At 44.6% G+C, this 23,845-nt stretch overlaps 1 protein-coding gene across 2 annotated transcripts in view; it reads right to left on the bottom strand.

Annotated features, from left to right (window-relative positions):
- Positions 1–232: 232 nt before the first annotated feature.
- Positions 233–23,845, bottom strand: part of LOC147216585 (voltage-gated potassium channel subunit beta-2) — a 33,469-nt gene continuing 9,856 nt past the window's right edge. For both annotated transcript variants that reach the window (XM_086177266.1, XM_086177265.1), the window contains exons 2-14: positions 10,381–10,424; positions 10,264–10,301; positions 10,023–10,102; positions 7,590–7,634; positions 7,199–7,243; positions 6,276–6,319; positions 3,608–3,694; positions 3,412–3,497; positions 3,200–3,320; positions 3,020–3,114; positions 2,827–2,947; positions 2,230–2,318; positions 233–2,136 (exon numbers count right to left, since the gene is read on the bottom strand). In XM_086177266.1, coding sequence (XP_086033392.1) covers positions 2,047–2,136; positions 2,230–2,318; positions 2,827–2,947; positions 3,020–3,114; positions 3,200–3,320; positions 3,412–3,497; positions 3,608–3,694; positions 6,276–6,319; positions 7,199–7,243; positions 7,590–7,634; positions 10,023–10,102; positions 10,264–10,301; positions 10,381–10,424 — 985 coding nt within the window. In that variant the 3' untranslated portion in view covers positions 233–2,046. The remainder of the gene's footprint in view (positions 2,137–2,229; positions 2,319–2,826; positions 2,948–3,019; positions 3,115–3,199; positions 3,321–3,411; positions 3,498–3,607; positions 3,695–6,275; positions 6,320–7,198; positions 7,244–7,589; positions 7,635–10,022; positions 10,103–10,263; positions 10,302–10,380; positions 10,425–23,845) is intronic.

The raw sequence follows: 23,845 nt of genomic DNA on the forward strand, positions 1-23,845 counted from the left end.
CCAAAAGAGTGGTCACGTGTCTATATGTGGCTCTGTGATTGGTCCAGGATGATCTCTGGTCCAATCACAGCAGGGATTGAATCCCCACCACCCTGAGTCCAGGAAAAGTGTTATAAATCATGATTAAATGAATTTAAGAAGCTAAAAGTGATATTTGTCCTCTGTATAAGATGCAGATTAATGTAAAAGTGATGTAAAAAGTAAATAATTCTCACAGAGCGATGAAGTAAAGGACTTTTCCAAAATGTAATTTGAAACACAGAGTAATGATCCCAGCAGTGGTTGTGACCCGAGCGCCGCTATCGGCGGGGAAAACGCTTTTTATCTTCATCCGGGGAAATGGAACACACACACACACACACACACACACACACACACACACACACACACATACACACACACACACACACTGAAAATAGAAACAAACAAAATAAAACTTCCAAATATTGACGGGACTGAAAATACGAGTGGCGGGTCGCGTCACACACAACAGCTGTCGGAAACGTCGGATTTGTACGATTAAAAGCAAAAGGGAACCCCCAGACAGAGCGACGGACACGATACATTCAGCATTCAGCGCTCCGCTCCGTCGCAGGACAGTCAGATATGAGTCGTCGATTGTTTTACGTGCAAACTCGGTCGTTCGGGGTCGAACCTTCGCCTGGTTTTAGGTCGGCGAAACGTTTCCCCCCCGGTGGAGAGACGCGGTAACTTCATGGGAATCCAGGAGGAGGAAATAATACAGAGAGAGAAGGATTTCCCAGAGAAATGAGCGGAAGAGCTATTATTGGGCTTCCATGAAGAAAAAAGAAGAAAAAGAAAACATTACATTTGCTAAGCCTCGACCTGCGGCAAAGGGTCGCATCACATTTGATAAACTACCGGTTCGACGCAGCGTCTCACCCCCCCACCCCCAAATAAAACAAATAAAAGTCCACCCGTCTCCGATGTGGTTTTTCGAAATGTCATATCTGCGGACCGAAGACCCCCCTCCCACCCCAGCGTGGATCCTGGATCATGTAGAGTAAAAACCGGCTTACAAGGGCACTGCAAATCTACATAAGCCATAAAAAGCCATGCCACATTTACACCCGCCGAGGGCTGCTTCCTGTCTTAAAGGGACATGCGTGCGGATCACGAACAGAGGAGGCGGCGAGGAGAAGGCGGGGGAGAAGCGGCAGGGCTGGCGAGTCGCTTTTTTTTCGTTTTTTTAATTTTTTTTTTTTTTTTTTGTCTCGACCGCCTTATTTATTTATTTTTTTGTTCGTTTGTTTTTCTTCTGTCCGAAACAGCAACAGACGTTTAAACGCACGGAGAATACCCAAAGACAATCATTAGGCTACTTTTGCCACAGGATGCATTCATTTGCAGATGAGAGCGTCGCGTGTTTTCCATGAATTCACAGTTGTTAGTGCACGTTGCCCAGCCGCTTCCATCTTATCTCACAGTTATTTTTTTTTTTCCTCCCGGGCTACAACAAACCAGAGCATTGTTAGCGGCTTCACAAGGAAGCCAGTGTCGTGTCCCCCCCCCCCCCCCGGCCCTGCGAAGCAGTGAGCGTGGCAGACCAGTCACATGCACACTACGGGGAATGCTAGGCTAGCTGCGCTAACCTGGGCTCTCTGGCTGCTGGGTGCTAAACGTGATACGGAATAACAGGCGGCGGCGAGGGGGCGGCGGGGTGGCGGGGGGTTCACGTGTCCAGTGAAAGCACCGTCAAGTTCGTATTTTAGCGCAAAACGCGGATTTTTTTCGGAGACGCCGCGGCGCCGAGCCTCCTCATCCTCCCTCCTCCTCCTCCTCCTGAACATCTGAGAGATTTCCTCCTTCCTTCTCTCTCTTTTTTTTTTTTCGTACATGACACAATGTGCTTGCGCAGAATGGATTTACGCGCATATACTTGGAAGCGTAATGTTGCGATAATGTTGAGGACATGCAAAGTTGTCGAGTATACGGCAGAGAAGAAGCGATGTTTTCCCCTCCGGTGTCACTGTCTCTCGTCGGAAAAACAAAAACAAAACAAACGGACGGCGTTCGGGCGCGTCTTCAGGCGCGGGATTCCTTCTTGGAGTGCGGCTTGTTCCCCAGCAGGGCGTCCATCTCCGTCACGATCTGGGGCGTCATCTGGGACAGGATCTGCGGAGAAGACGGAGGAAGGACGGCGGTTTTCGGGCCGAAAACGCGGGTTATTGGTCCGATGGAGGCGGCGAGGACGGGACGACTTCCTACCCGGAGGGCGCCGAGGTTCTCCAGCAGCTGCTCCGCGTTGGAGACGCCCAGCAGGACCGAGCTGACGCCCTCACTGCGCAAACACCAGGCTGGAGGACACACACACACACACACACACCTTATGGGTCAGGACACACACACACACACACACACACACATGGATAGATAGATAGATAGATAGATAGATAGATAGATAGATAGATAGATAGATAGATAGATAGATGGATGGATGGATGGATGGATGGATGGATGGATGGATGGATGGATAGATAGATAGATAGATAGATAGATAGATAGATAGATAGATAGATAGATAGATAGATAGATAGATAGATAGATAGATAGGACAAGCTAAGAAAGCTAATTTCCATTTGTAGTCCAATGTGTAATAAATGTAGTCCCTTTCTGAGAACATCCACGCTGAGATGGAGGCAGATGATTGGCCGGAGACCACTGAGGAGACCCTTCATGGAGGTGATAATGAACAGACCATCATGACATGACCTTCTTCCCCGTGAGAGCGGCAGGCGATAACCCGATCGCCGCTATCGATCACCCCCGATCACTAATATAACCGGCTACCCGTTCGGGTCGTACCGATGGCCAGCTGTGCGGCGGTGCAGCCCATCCGGTCCGCCAGCAGATGGAGCTCCTTGATCTTCGCCAGCTGCCGGCGGCCCTCCTCGCTGTTCACCCGCTCCTTCAGCCACTGGTACCCCTGCAGCCGTGGAGGCGCCGCCGGTCAAAACGAAGCCGGGCGTCCAGACGCTCAAGGAGAAACCACACTGACCTTCATTGCGGCTCTGGAGCACTCCGGCACGCCGTCGCTGTACTTCCCGGTGATTAATCCGCAGGCCAGCGGAGACCAGGTCATGGCTCCCACACCTGGAGTGTTTTTAACATCGTGACACGGATTAGCCGACCGGCTTCTCATTAGCGCGATATTTCATTACGGGGAACCCGGGCCGACCTATCTTGTGGTAGAGCTCGGGAAGCTGCACCTCCACTTTGTCCCTCTGGAAGTAGTGGTACTCCGCCTGCTCGCACACCGGCGGGATGAGGTTGAACTGGCGCGCCACCGAATACGCCTCCTGGTGAAACAAAAGAAAGAAAAAAAAGAAGAGATGTTACCGAACCGGACGTGTGCCGGAAAAAAGACGGAAACGGAGATGGGAGGTTCACCATGATCTCCATGGCGCTCCAGCGTGACGTTCCCCAGTACATGGCCATGCCTTGGTTTATGACAAACGTCATGGCTCGTACTATCTCTGCAAAGCAACGGAGAGTGAGCAAACACACACAAACACACACACACACACACACACCGTACGCAACTACGTTCACACTCCCGTGTGTGTGAAGAACGTCTGGTACCGACCCTCCATTGGACTGTTGACATCGTTCCTGTTGGCAAAGACAATGTCCACGTAGTCCAGCTGGAGTCTGGATAGGGACCCTCTCAAACCTGTCAACAAAGAGGAACGGTTACAAGATGTTTGCGCAAGATGTTAGCATTAGCAAATAATTAGCAAACATACCGTACGCTACATAGGCTACCCTGCGGAGCTAGGAATCAAGGAACTTTTACTGTCATACCGGCACACTTTAAAGCATGTGGTACCAAATTTGTACCCAGGTCTGGCTCAAACAATAAAAAATAGCAAAAAGAAAAAGAAAAACAAGAACAAAATATGAACATGTAAACAAGTAAGAACGACAATTTATTAAAGACTGACGTTAGCCCTGTTAGCCTTTTATGAGCCTTTTAGCATGCTAACTGGCTTATGCCCGAAGTAAGACGGGTCGATAAGCCAGTTCCTAAAGAAACTTTATTTTTATCGTAAACCGACCGGAGTCAGACTGCGGCTCATCCACGGCTCAGTCCACGCATGAAGAAAAGGTAATGATGTGGGAGCGGGGAAGGGTACGTCGAATGTTTAGCATGAATAATTGAGGAGACGTACTTTATGATGAATTTATACTGCGACAGCGACCTATAGGTTTCCGATGTGGAGTGTGCTGAGCAACGCTAATACTCATTACGCCTGTGGGCGATGTTTATGGCGCTGAGTGACCGAGTGGATTATTTACAACTTCATCAGTTGCGTTTATTGACACACGAGGGATCCATATTGTTTACCTCGTATCGTCGTATCCTATCGCTTCCACTTCCTGGGTTCGGGTCAATAATGTTTGATTTTAATCTGAGCTGGGGGTTTACAAGATCCCCGGACTGTTTTAGCATCTGACAGATTTGGGGGATTTTTAAAGATACCTTTAGGAATCCGTCCACCGCAGTTTGGCAAAAATAGGGGCACCCAAAAGAGCATCTTGCACGGAGGCCACCATAAAGCTAGAAGCGGCCCTGGTGAGGATTTTTCACTTGTTCTACATTCTATTCAGGGATAATTAACTTTTATTGTCATGTTTCCCTGTGTGTTATTTTATTGTGAACGCAAAGGATGCTGGACTTTTCCCTCTGGATGATGGGAAAGTGTTTTTCTTTTTTTGTGCAGGTGGTCAATTGAACCATTGGAGAAACAGACAAGAATTCCATCTCGCGCGGAAACATCATGATGGCGCTGCCGGAAAATGATTCCACTTGACATTTAAAGTAAGGACTGATTCACGACGACTTTTGATCATCTAAGGAAGTTGCCAAAAAACGTCTTTACAGTTTCCCCCGAGGGAAACGTCTTGTTTTCTTTAACGTACGCGGTATGTTTCCCCGTCCCGACGTCCCGCTCGGCGCCAACTTTCCAGCGGTGGGTATGCCAGCGCTTCTATTTCAGCGGATAAAAGCTTAAATATGAGCGTGGCCCCGGCATGCCGTGCAAAACCTTGAGAGCTGCATTTAGTTGACCCGTTACGTAACGGCCTCAAATCACAAGCCTCGTGACAACGGCGGCCAGATTCCCGTCCCCCCCTCTCGTTTAAATGGACGCCTCAGGGCTGCGCCACTTAAAACACATGTAGACAACAAGACCTCACAGCCCCTGAGATTACATTTGGGGTTATATTTGGGAGGGAGGGTTGATTAAGCGGCTGGAAAAACAATGATCCCCCGATGGAATTTGCTCTGGAGATTCATTGCTGTGTGTGTGTGTGTGTGTGTGTGTGTGTGTGTGTGTTGTGTCATCTGACAAACTACAGCGTGTCACTGCTAAAGTACCTAAAACACATCTTTGTATAAGAAAAGGCTTAAATGGTTCCCTGAGGAGAACGCTTATCGTTAGCGTTAGCCTAATCCCTCTGATGCTGCTCCCTGCGGCTTTTGAAAATAATTAGATTTTAATAATTTAATTATCTAATTTTATTTTAGTTTGTTCACTTTTTAAAATGTCATTTTAAATTTGAAGATTATGGCGATCTTGGAAGATCTAAATAAAACGTGTTCAAATATTTTCGTCAGTCTTTCTGCAGCGCCAGCACACAGAAAGAGGATTTTGGTTTGCTGACGGTAGATAAATGCATTTTTTCTTGTCATAAATAGTATTTTGTTTAAAAGTATGAACTTTTTTCAGGATTTCAAAATGTTTTGTAGCATGCAGAAACATTATTTTCATTATCTCTGCAGTTGTTCATTGATTTAAAAAAATGCAACACACTTTTTGTTGATACATAGCATAAAAACAATAAATAAAATTACAGTTTATGCCAATTCATTTAAAATTTGAAAAGGGTTGCGTGGCTCCCGCTGCTTTCTTTACTGCAGGGAAACGGCTTCAGCAACATCTCACCAGGTGTCGCTATTTATTATATGAATATTAAAGCTATTGTTGCGTCATTTTCGCTATTAGCATATAACCGATAGCGCTACTGTTATGCTAGTTAAACCCCCTCGGCCTCTTGTACTTCCTGTCTTCTTCCCTGGCCGGTCGAGGCAGAAGGCCGCCCACGCTGAGCTGGGAGCTAAAAGGCGGTGTTTTGTTGTGTCTTCAAACGCCGTATTGGGATTTGGGAAGGTGGAATACTTTTCCAGCGGTTGCAGATTGACGGCAGGTACGTTTTGATGTTGACAATAAAGAGAGCCGACAAGATACAACCTTCAATGATGTGCTTCCGGGAGAGGCCTCGCTCCGTCTCGGCCCTGGGAAGCCACAAAGAGACACGTTAAGGTCATGGAAGTTCTCACAGATGCACGTCTGCTGCTGCAACTGACACAAAGTTAGAGCAACAATAGGGAAAATGGCGTCTTAATAATGCTACTGGTTTTCCATCGAATTTTTTGATTATATAATCAAACACACAGTTATAAATCATGTAATCTCAATTATCAGGCATTATGTATTTTGCTAAATAACAGTGTTATCATAAAAAAAAATTGAATAATGATGATGATAATAATAGTAGTAGTATTTTTAGTAATATATTATTATTATTATTATTATTATTATTATTATCCATTCCATCATTATTGTTGTTATTATTAGTATTAATATCAGTAGTAGGAGTGGTGGTATTTTATTATTATTATTGTTGTTATTAATGTTATAATTACACCACTGTTATAGTTATAATTATATTTATACTATTATAATCATCGTCATCATCATTGTTGTCCTGGTTATTACCATTATTATTTGTAGTAATATTTTTAGTAGTATGTCATTATTCGTATAATTATTAAAAATAATGATAATAATAACAAGAAGTATGACGATGATGATGATATTGGTATAATAATAATGATAATAACAATAATGATGCTATCATAATAACATCAATAACAATAGTAATAAAAAAACTACCACTGCTACAACTGATAATAATACTAATACAATATAATAGTAATAATACAATAATAATGACGATAGTAACAATAACAATAACAATAATAATGATGAAGATGATGACATTGGTGGAAATGATAATAATAATAACAATAGTAATAATAATAACAACAACAACAACAACAACAACAACAACAATAATAATAATAATAATATTAGATATGTTTAATACTCACTGGCCTCCCCAGTAGATCTTTGTCGTGATGACAAAACTTGAACGCCTGAAAAAGGACACAAATTAGGCGAATTCCCGAACAGCTTGTAGAGCCAATGTCTGGAAATGTTTGTGTATTTACACACATATATAAATCAATATATCAATAACATATATTAATTTATATATTTCATCGCAAAGCCGCATTTTATTTGCCCCTTATAAGCCCGTTTAGGCCCGGCGACGTCATGAAGACATGAATTTCTCCGTCGCGGGGAAGAATTACCGCCGCGCCTGATGCAACACCAATAAAACACACGGACGCGAGGCGATCTCAGGGAAACATCTATCATCGGGCACAGGTGGGAGCGTCTTCACGTGCACGAGCCGGCGTGGGAAATGAAGAATATCACCTCCATCCTTTCTTCTTGATGATGTTCCCCAGGGTGATTTCAGCTCTGTGGAGAAACACAAGTCGGTCACACGCAGTCGTAGCGTTCAGAAGACCGAAGAATGAAATCGTCAATAAATAAAATCAAATATAAACAAGCCATGATCGACCTCCTCCCTGGCCTCCTCCTCCTCCATCTGCTAACTCTGATGAAGGTCAGGTTGTTGGGATCTTCAGGCCATTAAACCGAATCATAGCAGCTTCTTTGTTCGATGACTCTCCGGATCGAAGCATTGGACCGACCGATTGATCGGTTCGATTGATCGATGGATGCTTGGATTCCCACGGGAGGCCCTTCTGAGCAGAGGTTCCTCAGGGTTCTCCGGGTTCCTCCAACATGCAGGAGGTTCACTGAATTGTCCAGATGTGTGAATGAGAGGCTGAATGGTTGCAGGTCTATCAATAACCTAAGAATGAGAGTGTGTTTGTCTGTAAGTCTATGCAAGGTGTGTGAATGAGTGTGTGAATTTCTGTTTCTATATGATGTGAATGAGTGGGTGAACGGCTGTATGTCTAACATAAGATGTTTGAATGAGCGAGTGAATTTATGTGTATCTATATGGGATGTGAATGTCTTATAACAACCTGTGAATAAATGGGTCATATGTTTATATAAGTGTTTTGAATGAATGAGTGGATTTTTATGTTTATATGGTGTGGATGAGTGGGTGAACGGCTGTACGCCTATATAAACTGAGTCAAAGAGTGAATGGTTTTATGTCTATATAATAAGTGAGTGAATTTTTGTGTATCTATATAAAACATAAGTGAAAGAGTGATTAATCATATGTCTATATAAGACATTTCAATGAGTGAGTGAATTTTTGTGTCACTACATTTCGTTTGAATGAGAGGGTGAATGGTTGCATCTCTATCAATAACCTATGAATGAGAGGGTGAATGTCTGTAAGTCTATGAATGATATATCATGTATATATATATATAAGATGTTTGAATGAGTGAGTGAATTTTTGCATCTATATGATGTTTGAATGAGCGCGTGAATTTATGTGTATCTATTTGAGATGTGAATGGTTGCATGTCTTCTAATAACCTCTGAATAAATGGGTCATATGTTTATATAAGTGTTTTGAATTAATGAGTGGATTTTTATGGTTATATGGTGTGGATGAGTGGGTGAACGGCTTTACGCCTATATAAACTGAGTCAAAGAGGGAACGATTTTATGTCTATATAAGAAGTGAGGGTATTTTTGTGTATCGATATAAAGTATAAATGAAAGAGTGAATAATCATGTCTATATAAGACTTTGAATGACTGGGTGAATTTTTGTGTCACTACATTTCGAGTAAATAAGAGTAAATGGTTGCATGTCTATCAATAACCTATGAATGAGAGGGTGAATGTCTGTAAGTCTATGAATGGTATATGATATATATATATAAGATGTTTGAATGAGAGGGTGAATTTTTGCATCTATATGATGTTTGAATGAGAGGGTGAATTTTTGTATCTATATAACATGTGAATGAGAGGGTGAATGGTTGCATGTCTATGAATGATATATGATATATATATATATATATATATATAATGTTTGAATGAGCGAGTGAATTTATGTGTATCTATTTTTTCAATGTGAATGGTTGCATGTCTTATAATAACCTCTGAATAAATGGGTCATATGTTTATATAAGTGGTTTGAATAAATGAGTGGATTTTTGTGTTTATATGACGTTAATGAGTGGGTGAACGGCTGTACGCCTATATAAACTATATAAAGTGAGTGATTAATCATATGTCTATATAAGACTTTGAATGACAGTGAATTTTTGTGTCATTACATTTCGAGCGAATAAGATTAAACGGTTGCATGTCTATCAATAACCTATGAATGAGAGGGTGAATGTCTGTAAGTCTATGAATGATATATGATATATATATATATATAAAAGATGTTTGAATGAGAGGGTGATTTTTGGTGCCTCTATATAATGTGTGAATGAGAGGGTGAACGTCTGTTTGTCTCTTTCAGTGTCCCAGTGATGGACTGGTTTCCTTGTCCAGGTGAGTGAATGAATGAATGAATCAAATTTAAAAAAAAACGCTCCTCCCTTCTGACGGTCCTCTGATGGATGAAGGACGTGGAAGGACGCTCTCTCTCCACCGCCATCGCTGGAAAAACCCCCCGACTGATGAAGCTGTTTCGACACTTTGGAGCCTCTTAGCTAATTTGTTTTCGCTAGCACATCTAATGCCTTTTCACAGCTTCCAGACGTGTTTGACGCCTAAATCTGGATGGAGACGGGATCCAAGCTATCCATATATGGACTTCCTGTCACTTTACAGATTCTCCAAAGCAACAGCAGGAAACCACGGCGGTTTGTGAGAGTGTACACAAAGGAAATGTTGAGGACATCTGGTGACATCTGACCTTCCAGAGGCGTAGACCTCCGCCGTGTCGAACAGGTTGACTCCGTTCTCGTACGCTATGGCCATCAGGTTCTCGGCCATCTGTGAGATGAAGAAAAGCTCGGAATGAGACGGAGAAATACCGATTATTTACAGGTCGACTGTGAAGGACATGGGAGGGGGCGGTAAAACAAGAAAATCCATAAAATGGTCTTCGGGAAAGCAAGGAGGGAATGAAAGCGTGAAGGCGGAGGAGCTCTCACCTCGTCGGAGATCTGGGACCCAAACGTCACCCAGGTGCCTGAGCGAGGGGTGAGGGAGGACATCCATTAGGTTGGAGAAGGTTATTCCCAACTGCCGAGGTGCTCAAAGTAACTCACCTAACCCCAGACAGGAGACTCGCAGGCCGGACTTCCCCAGGTTCCTGTGAGACACCAGAAGGGAAGGAGACGCATTAGAAACACTGAGGAATGAGTTCCCGCTGGGATTTCAGTTGCAGGTACAGGCGGAGTCCATGAAGGTGACGCACAAGACAGAATAAACGCACCCGGGATGATGGGTAGGGAGGCACGAGGGTGCAGGAGTTGTATGCCTCTCCTTGCCATATGAGTGAGAGGAGTTGTATGTCTCTATATGTGGCACTGTGATTGGTGAGTTCCAGGTGAACCCCGACTCTCGCACAATGACGGTAGGAAAACACAGTCCCAAACAGCCCTCTATGTAGCAATGAATGAATGAATGAATGAATGATGAGTACATCCAACTCTGGTAACCACAAAGGGGAATCAGATACCCAGTATTGTTTATTATTATCATTATTATTATTATTATTGTATTATTATTATTATTATCATTATTATTATTATTATTATTATTATTATTATTATTATTGTTGTTATTGTTATTTTTATTTTGATTATGATTTTCATTTAGTTTATTATTCTTATTATGTTTATTATTATTATGACTTCTATTGTTGCTACAACTATTATTAGTATTTTTTTTTTTCTATTATTATTACTGCTTTTTTGTTACCATTATTATCATCATCATTATTACTATTATTATTTTTATTTTGATTAAATTTTCCATTTTATGTTTATTATTCTTATTATGTTTATTATTATTATGACTTCTATTGTTGTCATAACTAATATTAGTATTTTTGTTTTTTTTCTATTATTATTACTGCTTTTTTGTTAACATAATAATTATTATTATCATTATTATTATTATTATTATTATTATTGTTATCATCATCATTATTATTATTATTGTTCTTTTTATTTGGATTACATTTTCCATTTTATGTTTATTATTCTTATTATGTTTATTATTATTATGACTTCTATTGTTGTCACAACTAATATTTGTATTTTTTATTATTTTTTCTATTATTATTACTGCTTTTTTGTTGCCACTATTATTACTACTTCTTTTATTATTATTATTATCATTATTATTATCATTATTATTATTATTATTATTACTATTATTATTGCTGTTATTATCATTATTACTGTTGTTTTTACCACAGCTATTATTATTATCATTATTATTATTATTATTACTATTATTATTATTAATATTGTTTTGTTACATTACATATTTTTATTACGATCTTAATTATTTTTATTATTATTGTTATTATTTCCCTTAACAACACTTCACACAGCTTTTTTCAAATGAAGAAGGATATTCTCAGGAGAAGGACTTTGGCGAGCCCTTCAAGCAGGAGTTCAAGCACTAGAGAGCTGCTGAAATGCATACGTTACCACTAAATCGCCGCTCCTGCTATATATTATTTATGTAGGGTTTAATGGAAAAACGTAAAAATCCCTCCGAATTAACGAGGTAATTACCGCTGAATTACGACACACTTTTGGGGGGGGGGGTTATGAAAATCATTTCAGCATAATTACCTTGTTAATCCAGAAATAAACAAGAGCTCAAGCTTCATGGAACTCCCCCGTGGATTTATTATATATCTATATTTATATATATATATATATTTTAAAATATTGCGAGCAGCTCAGGGGCTATTGGATGTATAAGTGAGCGTCCAGCGAAGGCGTGAAGCTGCGGAGGAGCCGCGGCGGAGCCGCCCTGGAAGCTTCCCGCCGCCCGTGTCAAATTCCCATCACAACAATTGACCTTTTTATTCTTCACACTGACGCTCCACACCGAGGCCGGGCGAGAAGCTACGCGCCCACGGCTTCTGCAGGAGAACACCCCAAGATGTTCCTAACCGCTCGCCGTCTTTCTTCATCTCCAACGACCCCTCACACACACACACACACACACACACACACCTACACCCCGCTTGCCTGTCTGCCCGCTCACGTCGGCCACGAATAGCCAAATGCAGAAAGACAGACTGTCAGTGCGTTTCGACTCAGCGCCACCGGTTCCTGCTTTCTTTTTCCCAGCTCTATTTTTAAGGCCTGACCTTACGCTATTTTTAGCCCGCTGTATATGTAAGCATTCGTGTTGCACCGTGTGTGTGTGTGTGTGTGTGTGTAGGGGTGTCGATGCGTACGCTCCGGCGTGGGCGTGGGTTGCAGATTGTTTGTGTCGTCCCTTTTGAAAGCGAGTCAAAATAGAACGAGTGGACGGTTGGGAGTGATATTAAGAGTTGCAGGTTCCCCTCCTGCACGGCTTATCTGGCTCTCCATCACCGTTTGACAGCCGGTGACGAGTTGCACACACACACACACACACACACACACACACACACACACACACACACACACACAACAAACACACACAGCCGCTTTGAAGACAGGGGACAAATATAAATGAGCCGCTTTTTTTTTGTCCTCAGATCAGATGCTTAAATGGCTCTCTTTTTGTTCTCCAACATATCTGTGTGTGTGTGTGTGTGTGTGTGTGATGTGGGAAAAGATAAACTGAACCCTCCTAATCCCATTCATATGGTTTCCATAATAAGCAGCGGGATTTCTGCTCATAATATGTGTATATTATCCATAAATTAATATTTTAAGAACATTGATATCAACAAAATGCTTATTCTGTTCAGTGCAAGAGTGTGTATGCGTGTGTGTGATCATTTGTGTCATCAAAGCGTTCAACATTGCCCAACCTTCCCACACACACTTTCACCGTGGTGTTTGCAACGCCTTGATATTGTCAAACAAAGATGAAGTAGAAGAAACGTTACAGCGCTAATGTTCTTTACTGTGAACTCAGGTGACGCATGTTTACGCCGCCATGTTGAATTTGCCGCCTTGTGTTCCGTATCGCCATGCAGAGCCATCCCATAATAACAATTATGGTAGTAATTATACCAATGAAAATGATGATGATAATAACAATAATGATGATATTGTGATGATAAACCCATAAATACGACTTCCAATCATCATTATGATGATGATAATAATAACAATAATTATAATAACAATGTGACAATACTACTCGTACTAGTACTAATGATAATAAGAGTGGTGATAATAATACTAACATTAAAGATAATAATGAGGATGATAATGATGCTGATTATAATAATAATAAATATGATGACAATTATATTAACAACAATAATAATAATGTGATGATGATACTACTACTAGTACTACTAATACTTATATTAGTAACGGTGACAATAAAATGGTTATATAATAATAATAATAACAATCATAATAATGATTATGATTATGACGATGATGATGAAATTAACAACAAGAATCATAAAAATGTAAAGGTAATACTACTATTATTATTACTAATTGTAATAATAGTTACGATAACCATGATAGTAGTAATTATAATAATAATAATAACAAGAATAGCAAGAATAATAAAATGTGATGATAATACTTGTACTATTACATCTACTACTAATAATAATGGTGACAATAATAATAATAACAATAACAATAACAATAATAATAATAATTATGATGATGATAATAAAAATAATGATAGTGATGATGACGCTGAAATTAACAAGAATCATAAAAATGTGAAGGTAATTCTTCTACTATTACTATTAGTGACTGTAGTAATTGTGATGGTAACAACCACCACAATAATAATAATAATAATAATAATAATAATAATAATAGTCACCACAAGAATAATAAAAGTGTGATAATTATAATAATAGTAATAACAATAATAATAATAATAATAATAATAGTATTCACCACAAGAATAATAAAAGTGTGATAATAATAATAATAATAATAATAATAACAAGAATAATAATAACAAGAATAATAGTAGTATTCACCACAAGAATAATAAAAGTGTGATAATAATAATAATAATAATAATAATAATAGTATTCACCACAAGAATAATAAAAGTGTGATGATAAAAATAATAATAATAATAATAATAATAAGTATTATTATTATTATTATAATAATGAAGATACTGTTGGTGATGGTGATGACGATGATGGTGGTGATAATAATAAGCACGTATCCATGTGACGTGCTGGATTCAAAGGCTAAATACCGATTTGGCGTTTACGATAGCGTCAGGTGATGTGCCGAGGCCCCCGCCAGCTCTGGGAGTTATTTAGAGAGAACCCAAATCCCACCCCCTCCGCCGCCGCCGCCAGTGTGACGCCAAAGCAAACAAAGCGCCGCGGCAGGTTTCTCAGGGGGGTTTTGGACCCGCATTAAACAGCCCTTCATCATTCTGTCGACGGCGGCGGAGTTTATCCGGCTCCCGCTGACGGGAGGGCGGCGGCGGCGGCGAGCCAATCGGGGGCCTGGCGGGCCGGTTGGCGACGTATCGTGAAATGCGCGAATACAAAAAATAAATAAACGGCGTCTACGAATAACGGAGGATGTCATTATTTCTCTGAACGCCGACCCTCTCCTCCTCATCCCCCCTTTAGCTGATCTCAACTCTGCTCTCTGCAGTGCTGCAGCCTGCTAAATGACTATGAGCGAGCGTGGAGGGGTGCGTGCTTGCCTCGTGACAATTACGTGAACACACACACACACACACACACACACACACACACATATGCACATGCAGCGACCCTGCATTTCATCCGACGAGGAGTTCTACGCCGTCCACGCTTCCCCCCCGTGTGAATATTCACGCCGGACGGGAGGACGGACGGATGGACGGCGGCGGCGGCGGCGGCGGCGGCGGCGGCGTCTCATGCATGAACGCGCTCCTGAGCAGGACGCGAAAAACACAGATGCTTCTCCGCGGGCTTTGCTTCCACCCTCCACCTCCATCTCGCCATAAATCACAAACTCCAGACAAGGTGATTAGAAGCGACTTGGTTGTGTTGTTACATTATTAACAGCGGGGAGGTGTGTGTGTGTGTGTGTGTGGGGGTTCCGGTGCTCCGTCACGGTGTAGTCAGCGTTTTAACCTCACGTTGACATTTACCGCGAGGCGCAGAGGGAAGACACCGGATACAGATGGTCGGCCCGCCAATGATGGATTTGTTTCCCCCCGCAGTCGTCTTGAAATGCCACACACATGCTGAGCAGGCGCTTCTCCGGTGGGAGGGGGGGAGCACACCTCCAAATTAATAACAGTCATGTCACAGTGTGTGTGTGTGTGTGTGTGTGTTCATGCTTATATGTGCATTTTGTTGAAAAGACTGGTAGCGAGTCCCCTCATCGAAACGGCGAGGATAGTGAATCCCTGCTTATGGCGGTGGAAATCAAACATCTTGTGTTCTTTTGATATTAAAAATGTTATTTTTCTATTATTGTCCGTCCCCGTCGTTCAGCTCACTTCAAACCTCCTCTTTCCTATTTCGTTCCCAGATAAGCCCGTTCCACTGCCGGATCACCGCTCAAACCGTCGGCTTCGGTATCTGCCGACTCCTTATCACACACAGGTCGTGTGACCGGAGCAGGTCTGGAATATTCCGCTAAAAACATGCAAAGAATTTAGAATCAACCGCTTTGCTCTAAAATGCAGAGTTCGAAAAATCCAACATTGGACTCTTCATTCATTCGTTTTCCACATCGTTTTTCATGCAATCATCTATCGAGAGGCAGGGTTCACCCTGGATCCATCACGGGGCCACATATGGAAACATTCACCCTCTCATTCACACGCCTGGACAATGCAAGCTCTCCACTGAACCTCATGCATGTGGAGAACCCGAGTCAACCACCATTCATCCGCTAATTGACACATTATATGGAGACATACAAGTACTGACCCTCTCATTCACACACCATTTAGAGATATACAAGTACTGACCCTCTCTTTTGCACATGTCATATAAAGACATACAAGTGAGGACTCTTTCTTTGACGTGTCATATAGGGACATACAAGTATTGACCCTTTTGTTGACACGTCATATAAAGACATAAAAGAAAGGATTCTTTCTTTGACGCGTCATATAGAGGCATACAAGTATTGACACTCTCTTGACGCATCATATATGGACATACAAGTACTGACCCTTTCTTTGACACGTCATATAAAGACATAAAAGTAACGACCCTTTCTTGGACGCGTCATAGAGACATACAAGTGTTGACCCTTTCTTTGACACATCATATAGGGACATACAAGTATTGACCCTTTCTTTGACACGTCATATAAAGGCATAGAAGTAAGGATTCTTTCTTTGATGCGTCATATAGAGGCATACATGTACTGACACATCATGTAGCCATACAAGTATTGACACTCTCTTTGACACATCGTATAGGGACTTACAAGTATTGAACCTTTCTTTGACATGTCATATAGAGACATACAAGTATTCACCCTCTCATTTTGCGCATCTGGACAATCTAGGAGTCTCCATTGAAACTCCTGCATGTGTTTGGACTGCGGGGGGAACCCGGAGAACCCCGAGAAACCCCACGCTGACGTGGCGAGAACATGGAGAATCCATTCACCCTCTCATTAACACCTGATCTAGATACATGCAACCATTAACTCATCACAGGTCATAACAAGACAAATCACCATTCACCCGCTTATTGCCAAGTTATGTAGAGACATACAAGTATTGACCCTCTCTTTGACACGTCATATACAGACATACAAGTAAGGACCCTGTCTTTGACGTGTCATATAGAGGCATACAAGTATTGACACTCTCTTTGCCACATCATATAGGGACATACAAGTATTGAACCTTTCTTTGACACGTAACATAAAAACATAAAAGTAAGGACCCTTTCTTCCACGCGTCATATCGAGGCATACAAGTATTCAACCTCTCATTTTGAACATCTGGACAATCTAGGAGTCCCCAGTGTACCTCCTGCATGTGTTTGGACTGTGGGAGGAACCCAGAGAACCCCAGGGAACCCCATGTGGACATGGGGAGAACATGGATTCTCCACAACCAGGGAGGTCCTGGCTGTGAGGCGGAGGCTCGCACCGCCTAATATTGCGGCAATCATCTTTCACATGCAGCGTGACGACAGCATGAATACCGGCGTGTGAGATTCCCACCCTTGTATGATTTTTATGTGATCCTGTCCTGTGGTGAAATATAACACACACACATAAATCAGCGGCGGGGAGAAGCTCCACTCCATCCTCGGCTCTGACAGCCGCCACGTTTCCCGGAGAGAAATATCATGTCGCTTAAAAAAAAAAATGGGAATGGATTCCTCCCTCCTCCATCTCGTTTATTTACAAATACAGACACGTCCAGACAGATCTCCATGGAAACCATCAGGGTTTTCGGGAGCGATCGCTAAATGACTCCACGTGGTCGGTGAGGATTGATTCCCTGTAGGTTTAATGTTAATCAGAGATAATCGAGCTCAGCGGGGGGTTCGGAGGGTGATTAATACCGGCTTTTCCGAGCAGGAAGTTCCCCCGCTGGTTTGGGGAAGCGGAACCGCTCGAGCGACGTCTCCGTAAACACTTTTCACGGCGGATTATTAAAAATATGCTCCCTGAAAGCGGATCCTCCGGCCTCGGCCGTGGGAGCGGGGCGCTTTCCTTCCGCGGCGTCCAAAAATACCGCTCGTATGTGGTCCCTAAAACTGTTACCATGGCAACCGGGATGTTAGCCCTCCAGGACCCCTAAATCCTCAAACCAGCAGCGGACCTCGCAGATATAGCTAAAGGAGGTCTCCCCTGTCACACACACACACACACACACACACCACATAATGTGTGTGTTTCACGCAGAAACACACACTCAGCTCGTCCCGTCCCAAATGCTCCATTAGCGGACGCAACTCCCATGTGAGGCTGTGCGTAATGAAGCGTGGCGGCGGCGGCGGCGGCGGCGGCGGCGGCGGCGAGGAGGAGGAAGAGGAAGAGGAGGAGGACGTCGCCGGTTGGAGGGAAAAGTTCCAGGATGTAAAAAGTTAAAGGTGAAGCGATGCAAAACTGCCACCAAGGTTTAAGTTTGAGCGCTCGGCGCCGCCGGAGGAGATGTTTAACGCGTGGGTTTGAAAAGGTCAGTGCGCAGAGTCACGGCTTTGCAGGTGATAGACCGACCTCGAAGCAAACACTCGGTCGGACGGCCGGCGTCGAAGAAAAAGTTTTGATACGTGGGAAAACCTCTCTGCATGGGCTCGGACATCTTTTTCACGACGGAAAAGGAACGCTTGCTGTTTCACAGCCCGTGTTCTTGACCTATTTAAGCATGAAGATCCTGGAGGATCCGCGAAGATCTCGTGCTTCGATGTGCTTCCTGTGGATCCACCAGGTGATAATCTGACCCCGTCGGTGGTTATTTCTTGAAAATCCCCAGCACGCCTGCAGAGCTCAGGCTCTAAGGAGTAGCTGGAGGTGTTTACTAGCCAAACCAGATGTTTGCTAGCCGAGCGAGTCATCTGGGCAGCTCTGGAGTCCCAAGACTTTAAAACTGCAATATCTGGTGATGTGAACGGCGAATAATTGCATGAAATAACCATTGGTGGTGTTTCCCGACAGCGGTGCCTGCAACCCTGAAACTGCGCATGTGCGCCGCCATTACGTGTCCAATTACTTCACAATTTGAAATGCAGAAAAGGGATTTTATAGTGAGTGCACACATCTCGGGGGGGAGATCCAGGCCGTCCTCTGCGGAGCGGCGAGTGCAGCGCCCCGGGGGGGGGGGGGGGGACGACTAACGCCGGCGCTCTGCAGCGGCGTCTCGGTCGCACATACATCCTCCCATACATGGCGTGATGATGGGATGGATGGAGCTTCCGGCGATAAGGGGGGGGTGGGGAGGTAAAACGGTAAATTCCACTCCGAGAGCTCGACTTAAGATTGTCTCTAGCAGATTTTTAACATCCGACATCGGTAACAGCTAACAGGCTAGTTAGCCGCACCTCCTGCAAAAAATAAAAACACCTCCTTGCAGTTTTCATGGGTCGGACCTGGAGATCTTCTGTTTTGTGAGCGATGGCGTCGTTTTCGAGGGAAACCGACCGCGAGGGCGACTCCATCGATCTTTAGCGTTCTTGAGCAACGCGGCGAAGCCCGAAGCGCTCCGGTCGAGCGCATCGGCACCAATACGGCTGCTTCTGTTATTAAAGCGGGTTTGTTTTAGACGTTTAGACCGATGGACGGAGGTCTGCATGCCGAAGCGCTTTTAATAATCCCTGCAGAAAAGCTTGCCGTGCGCGTCAATTCCGTGAGATGCGCGGCGTTCTCAGCGGCGGGGGCTTCAACATCATTCTCGGAATGACTAGACAGCGACGCCGTGGGAGAAGAATGCCTGTCTCGTCTCACGCCCGCGACGCCGCCAGAGTGGAGAATGAAACCCCCCGACCCAGTTCCGCTCGTTCTGCTTCGTCCCCGGAGCGCTCAAATCCCCAAAGTCCGCATTTCTTCCACATCACAAAAGTTGCACGCTTTGAAAACGACCTCGGGGACGGGCTTCGGCTTCGGGAGCTCAGACCGATATGCGGGTATTTGGATCTCCGTCCGCCCCGCCGGGAACGACGTCGCGGAACAGTTGGGACGCTCGGCCCAAAACGTGGGTTCCTCGGAAAATCCAATCTCAAGACTTCCAAAACCACGTTGCGTCTTTTTCTGCGAAAAGCAGGCTTTTGTGAAAACTCATATTTAGCGCTAGGCTAGCCACGAGTGGCTCCCTCTGCTGAGGGACGTCCCCATGACGCAGCGCTCGTCGCTAACGCTCACAGCTTCTGCTCACGGGCATCCATTTCTTTTATGCCTATTAAAGCTATTATTGTACCACGTCAGCTGCTAGCATGTAGCTGTTAGCGCTGCTAGCGCCTCCCGGCCCTGGTACCTCCTCCGTCTCTGTCGCGCTCTTGCTTTCTCTCTGTCCTCTACGTGGAGAGAGTCATCAGACGGCGGGGTTGTGATTGGCCGCGGAATAAATTAGACCTGTCTGGACCTGTTTGTCTCCGTCACGCCGCGGTCGCAGTTTCCATGGAGTTAAACGTCACCCTGCTTCCGCGAGCCTTCATCGGCTCTGCCTCGCCGTAAATAGTCCCCGCATCAAATTGACCGCCTGAAGTTCTTCTGCGCTCAGAGGATAAAAGGGGACAACTGCAATCGTGTAAAGGTCGCGGCTAGATTGGGAGCGGATCGCCGTTTCGTAGCTCTAAACGGGCGCCGTGTATCTGGGCTGGCGGTCGGCGGGCCGGCGGCTCGATCAGCGCCTCATCAGGGCTTTTAAAAGCCGGCGTTGGAGAGGCACTCTGCGAGAGGACGGCACCTCTCCGCTCGGTTTAATGTCAGCGCACTTCACATCCCGACACCAGAACCCACGTCCGTCCGTTCGTTCGCTCAACGGGACATTCGGATTTCATGCTAACGCTATTAAAACACGATCTTACAAAAGGATACACGTTCAACCGGACAGCCATCCTGGAAAGGGTGTCCCAAAGATGGATCTCCGCTGGAAACTCATCTGACCTGCACACCAGGTCGCCTCTGCTGGGAAGCAAGGACCTGGTTGCCATAGAAACGCCCGTTTTGCTGAGCGACGGAACTTTGCATGAGCTCCCTCAGAGCCGTGGGGTTCTTTAGAGTAAAATACACTATTATTTCAAGGCGGTCAGTCATTTATTCGTTCATTATCGACACAGCCTACCCTGCACTCGGGGTCATGCCTATCGCAGCTGTTATTGGGCGAGAGGCGGGACCAGCCGCCTGTCAATCACAGGGCCACACAGAGAACTCATTCAGTTTCTGATGAAACGTCGTACAGGGTGACAACATTCACCCTCTCATTTACGCTGCATCTAGAGACATGCAACCATTCACTCATTCATCACACGCCATAACCAGACAAACCACCATTCACCTGCTTGTTAACAAACTATTAAGAGACAACCAAGTCCTGACCCTCTCATTCACAAGCCATTTAGAGACATACAAGTATTGACCCTTTCACTTCGCGCATATGTACAATCTAGGGTCCATAATGAACCTCCTGCAAGTGTTTGGACAGTGGGAGGAACCCGGAGAACCCTGAGGAACCCCACGCAGACATGGAGGGAAATAGAGAATCCATTCAGCCTCTCATTAAGTCTTCATCTAGAATCATGCAACTAATCATTCATCACAAACCACCGTTCGCCAGCTCATTGACATGTTACGTAGAGACATACAAGTATTGACCCTCTCTTTGACACACCATTTAGAGACATACAAGTATTCACCCTCTCTTTGACACGTCATATAGAGACATACAAGTATTGACCCTCTCATTGACATGTCACATGGAGACATACCACCATTCACCTGCTTGTTGGCAAATGATGGCGAGACATACAAGTGTTGACCCTCTCATTTACACACCATTTAGTGACATACAAGTATTCACCCTCTCTTTGACACGTCATATCGAGACATACGAGTATTGACCCTCTCACTTTGTGCATCTGCACAATCTAGGGTCCATAATGAACCTCCTGCAAGTGTTTGGACAGTGGGAGGAACCTGGAGAACCCTAAGGAACCCCACGCAGACATGGGGAGAACATAGAGAATCCATTCAGCCTCTCATTAACCCTTCATCTAGAGACATGCAACCAATCACTCATTCATCACACGTCATAAGACAAATCACCATTCACCCGCTCATTGCCAAGTTATGTGGAGACATATAAGTATTGACCCTCTCTTTGTCACGTCATTTAGAGACATACAAGTATTGACCCTCTCTTTGACACGTCATATAGAGACATACAAGTATTGACCCTCTCACTTCTCTTATCTGTACAATCTAGGGTTTCCAGTGAACCCCCTATCCAAGTGTTTGGACAGTGGGAGGAACCTGGAGAACCCTGACGAACCCCACGCAGACATGGGGAGAACACGGAGCCTCCAAAAAGAGGGGGGGTCCAATCAAGGACCTCCTAGCTGTGAGGCCGAAGCAACAAATGGACAGAACGTGGGAACCCTGGCTCTCCGGCAGGTGACGGAGGTGGCAGCAGACAGCAGGTGTGACTGCTGGCGAGCGAGAAGGACTCGGGCTAATGACTTAGCGGGGGGCGCTGAGAGGAGGAGGGAGCCCTGATCACGTCTCCAACAATTACCGCTCTCTTCAGAACCCGAAGACACACTTCACTCCGTTCCTTCCCGACCTCTGACTGGGACGACATGCAGAACGCCGGGGGTTGGCGGAGGAGGGGGTTGCGAACGCGGCGTCCAGGTGGCGTGGCTTCCAGCGGACTCAGCTGCGCAGAGAAGCGACAGCGCTGCCGGCTGATTAGAAAGTAAGGCGGATGAAAAAAAAAAAAAAAAAAACAAAGGCAGTGCCGGGGGTGTTGCCACGGGCAACTGGAGCCGGCCATATGCTGGATCCACGTATTGCGCTGCTGCTGCTGCCGCCGCGCTCTTGATTAGCGACGGCGGGGAAGGGGGGCGGAAAGAAGCGGGTTATTCTCATGAGGGGACGAGCGCAGGAATCCGGGTTCCGACGTCGTTCCCGTTTTTAAACATCCCATTAAACCAAAAAAGTAAACCGACTCATTCAATCAACCTGATTAACGGGAAATCAGGTCATCGACTCGGTTCGGCGGTCACGTGGTCGTGGATGACGCCGGGTTTTTCACATCCACGTTTATTGGGAAACGTCTGTTTTGAGAACCTCCTTGGGAGGTCTTCTCCTTTCCTGGTGGGTCGGGACAGCAGAGGAACCGGGAAGGATCAGCTCCTCGGACCATCTCGGCCCCCACGGGATCTTCTCGCAGGTCCATAGGATACTCCTCGCGCCATTTGTAGATGTTTTCATGCCGTAATAATGGACGGCAGGGGCGAGAAACGGAGCGACCGAGAGGTCCGAGCTCTTCTGGGGGGTTTTCAGAGGAACGTCTACATTATGGACCAGAATGAGTTTGGTTCTTCACGCTTCAGCACTCCAACCATCTGATCGTCTTCTTCTTCTTCTTCTTTTGGCTTTTCCCTTCAGGTGTCGCCACAGCGAGTCAACTTTCTCCATCCAACCCTATTCTCTGGATCCTCCTCTCTCACACCAACTACCTTCATATCTTCTCTCACTACGTCCATACATCTTCTCTTTGGTCTTCCTCCAGACCTCCTGCCTGGCAGCTCCACCTTCAGCAACCTTCTACCCAGATCTTCACCATGAACACTCCTTTGTTCATGTCCAAACCATCTCAATCATCACTTTGTCTCGGTCATACATGTCCTGCACCCCTGTGACAAATTCTTCTTTTCCTTTGGCCTTTTCCCTTCAGGGTCGCCACAGCGAATCCACTTTCTCCATCTAACCCTATTCTCTGGATCCTCCTCTCTCACACCAACTACCTTCATATCTTCTCTCACTACGTCCATAAATCTTCTCTTTGGTTCTTCTCGAGACCTCCTTCCTGGCAGCTCCAATTCCAGCATCCGTCTACCAATATATTCACTATCCCTCCTCTGTCCATGACCCAACCATCTCAGTCTGGCTTCTCTGACCTTCTCTCCAAAAC

Source organism: Fistularia commersonii, chromosome 29 (assembly GCF_037954325.1).
Source record: "Fistularia commersonii isolate RoL2024-O1a breed Wild chromosome 29, RoL_Fcom_v1.0, whole genome shotgun sequence".
In the NCBI taxonomy this organism is placed as follows: Eukaryota; Metazoa; Chordata; class Actinopteri; order Syngnathiformes; family Fistulariidae; genus Fistularia; species Fistularia commersonii.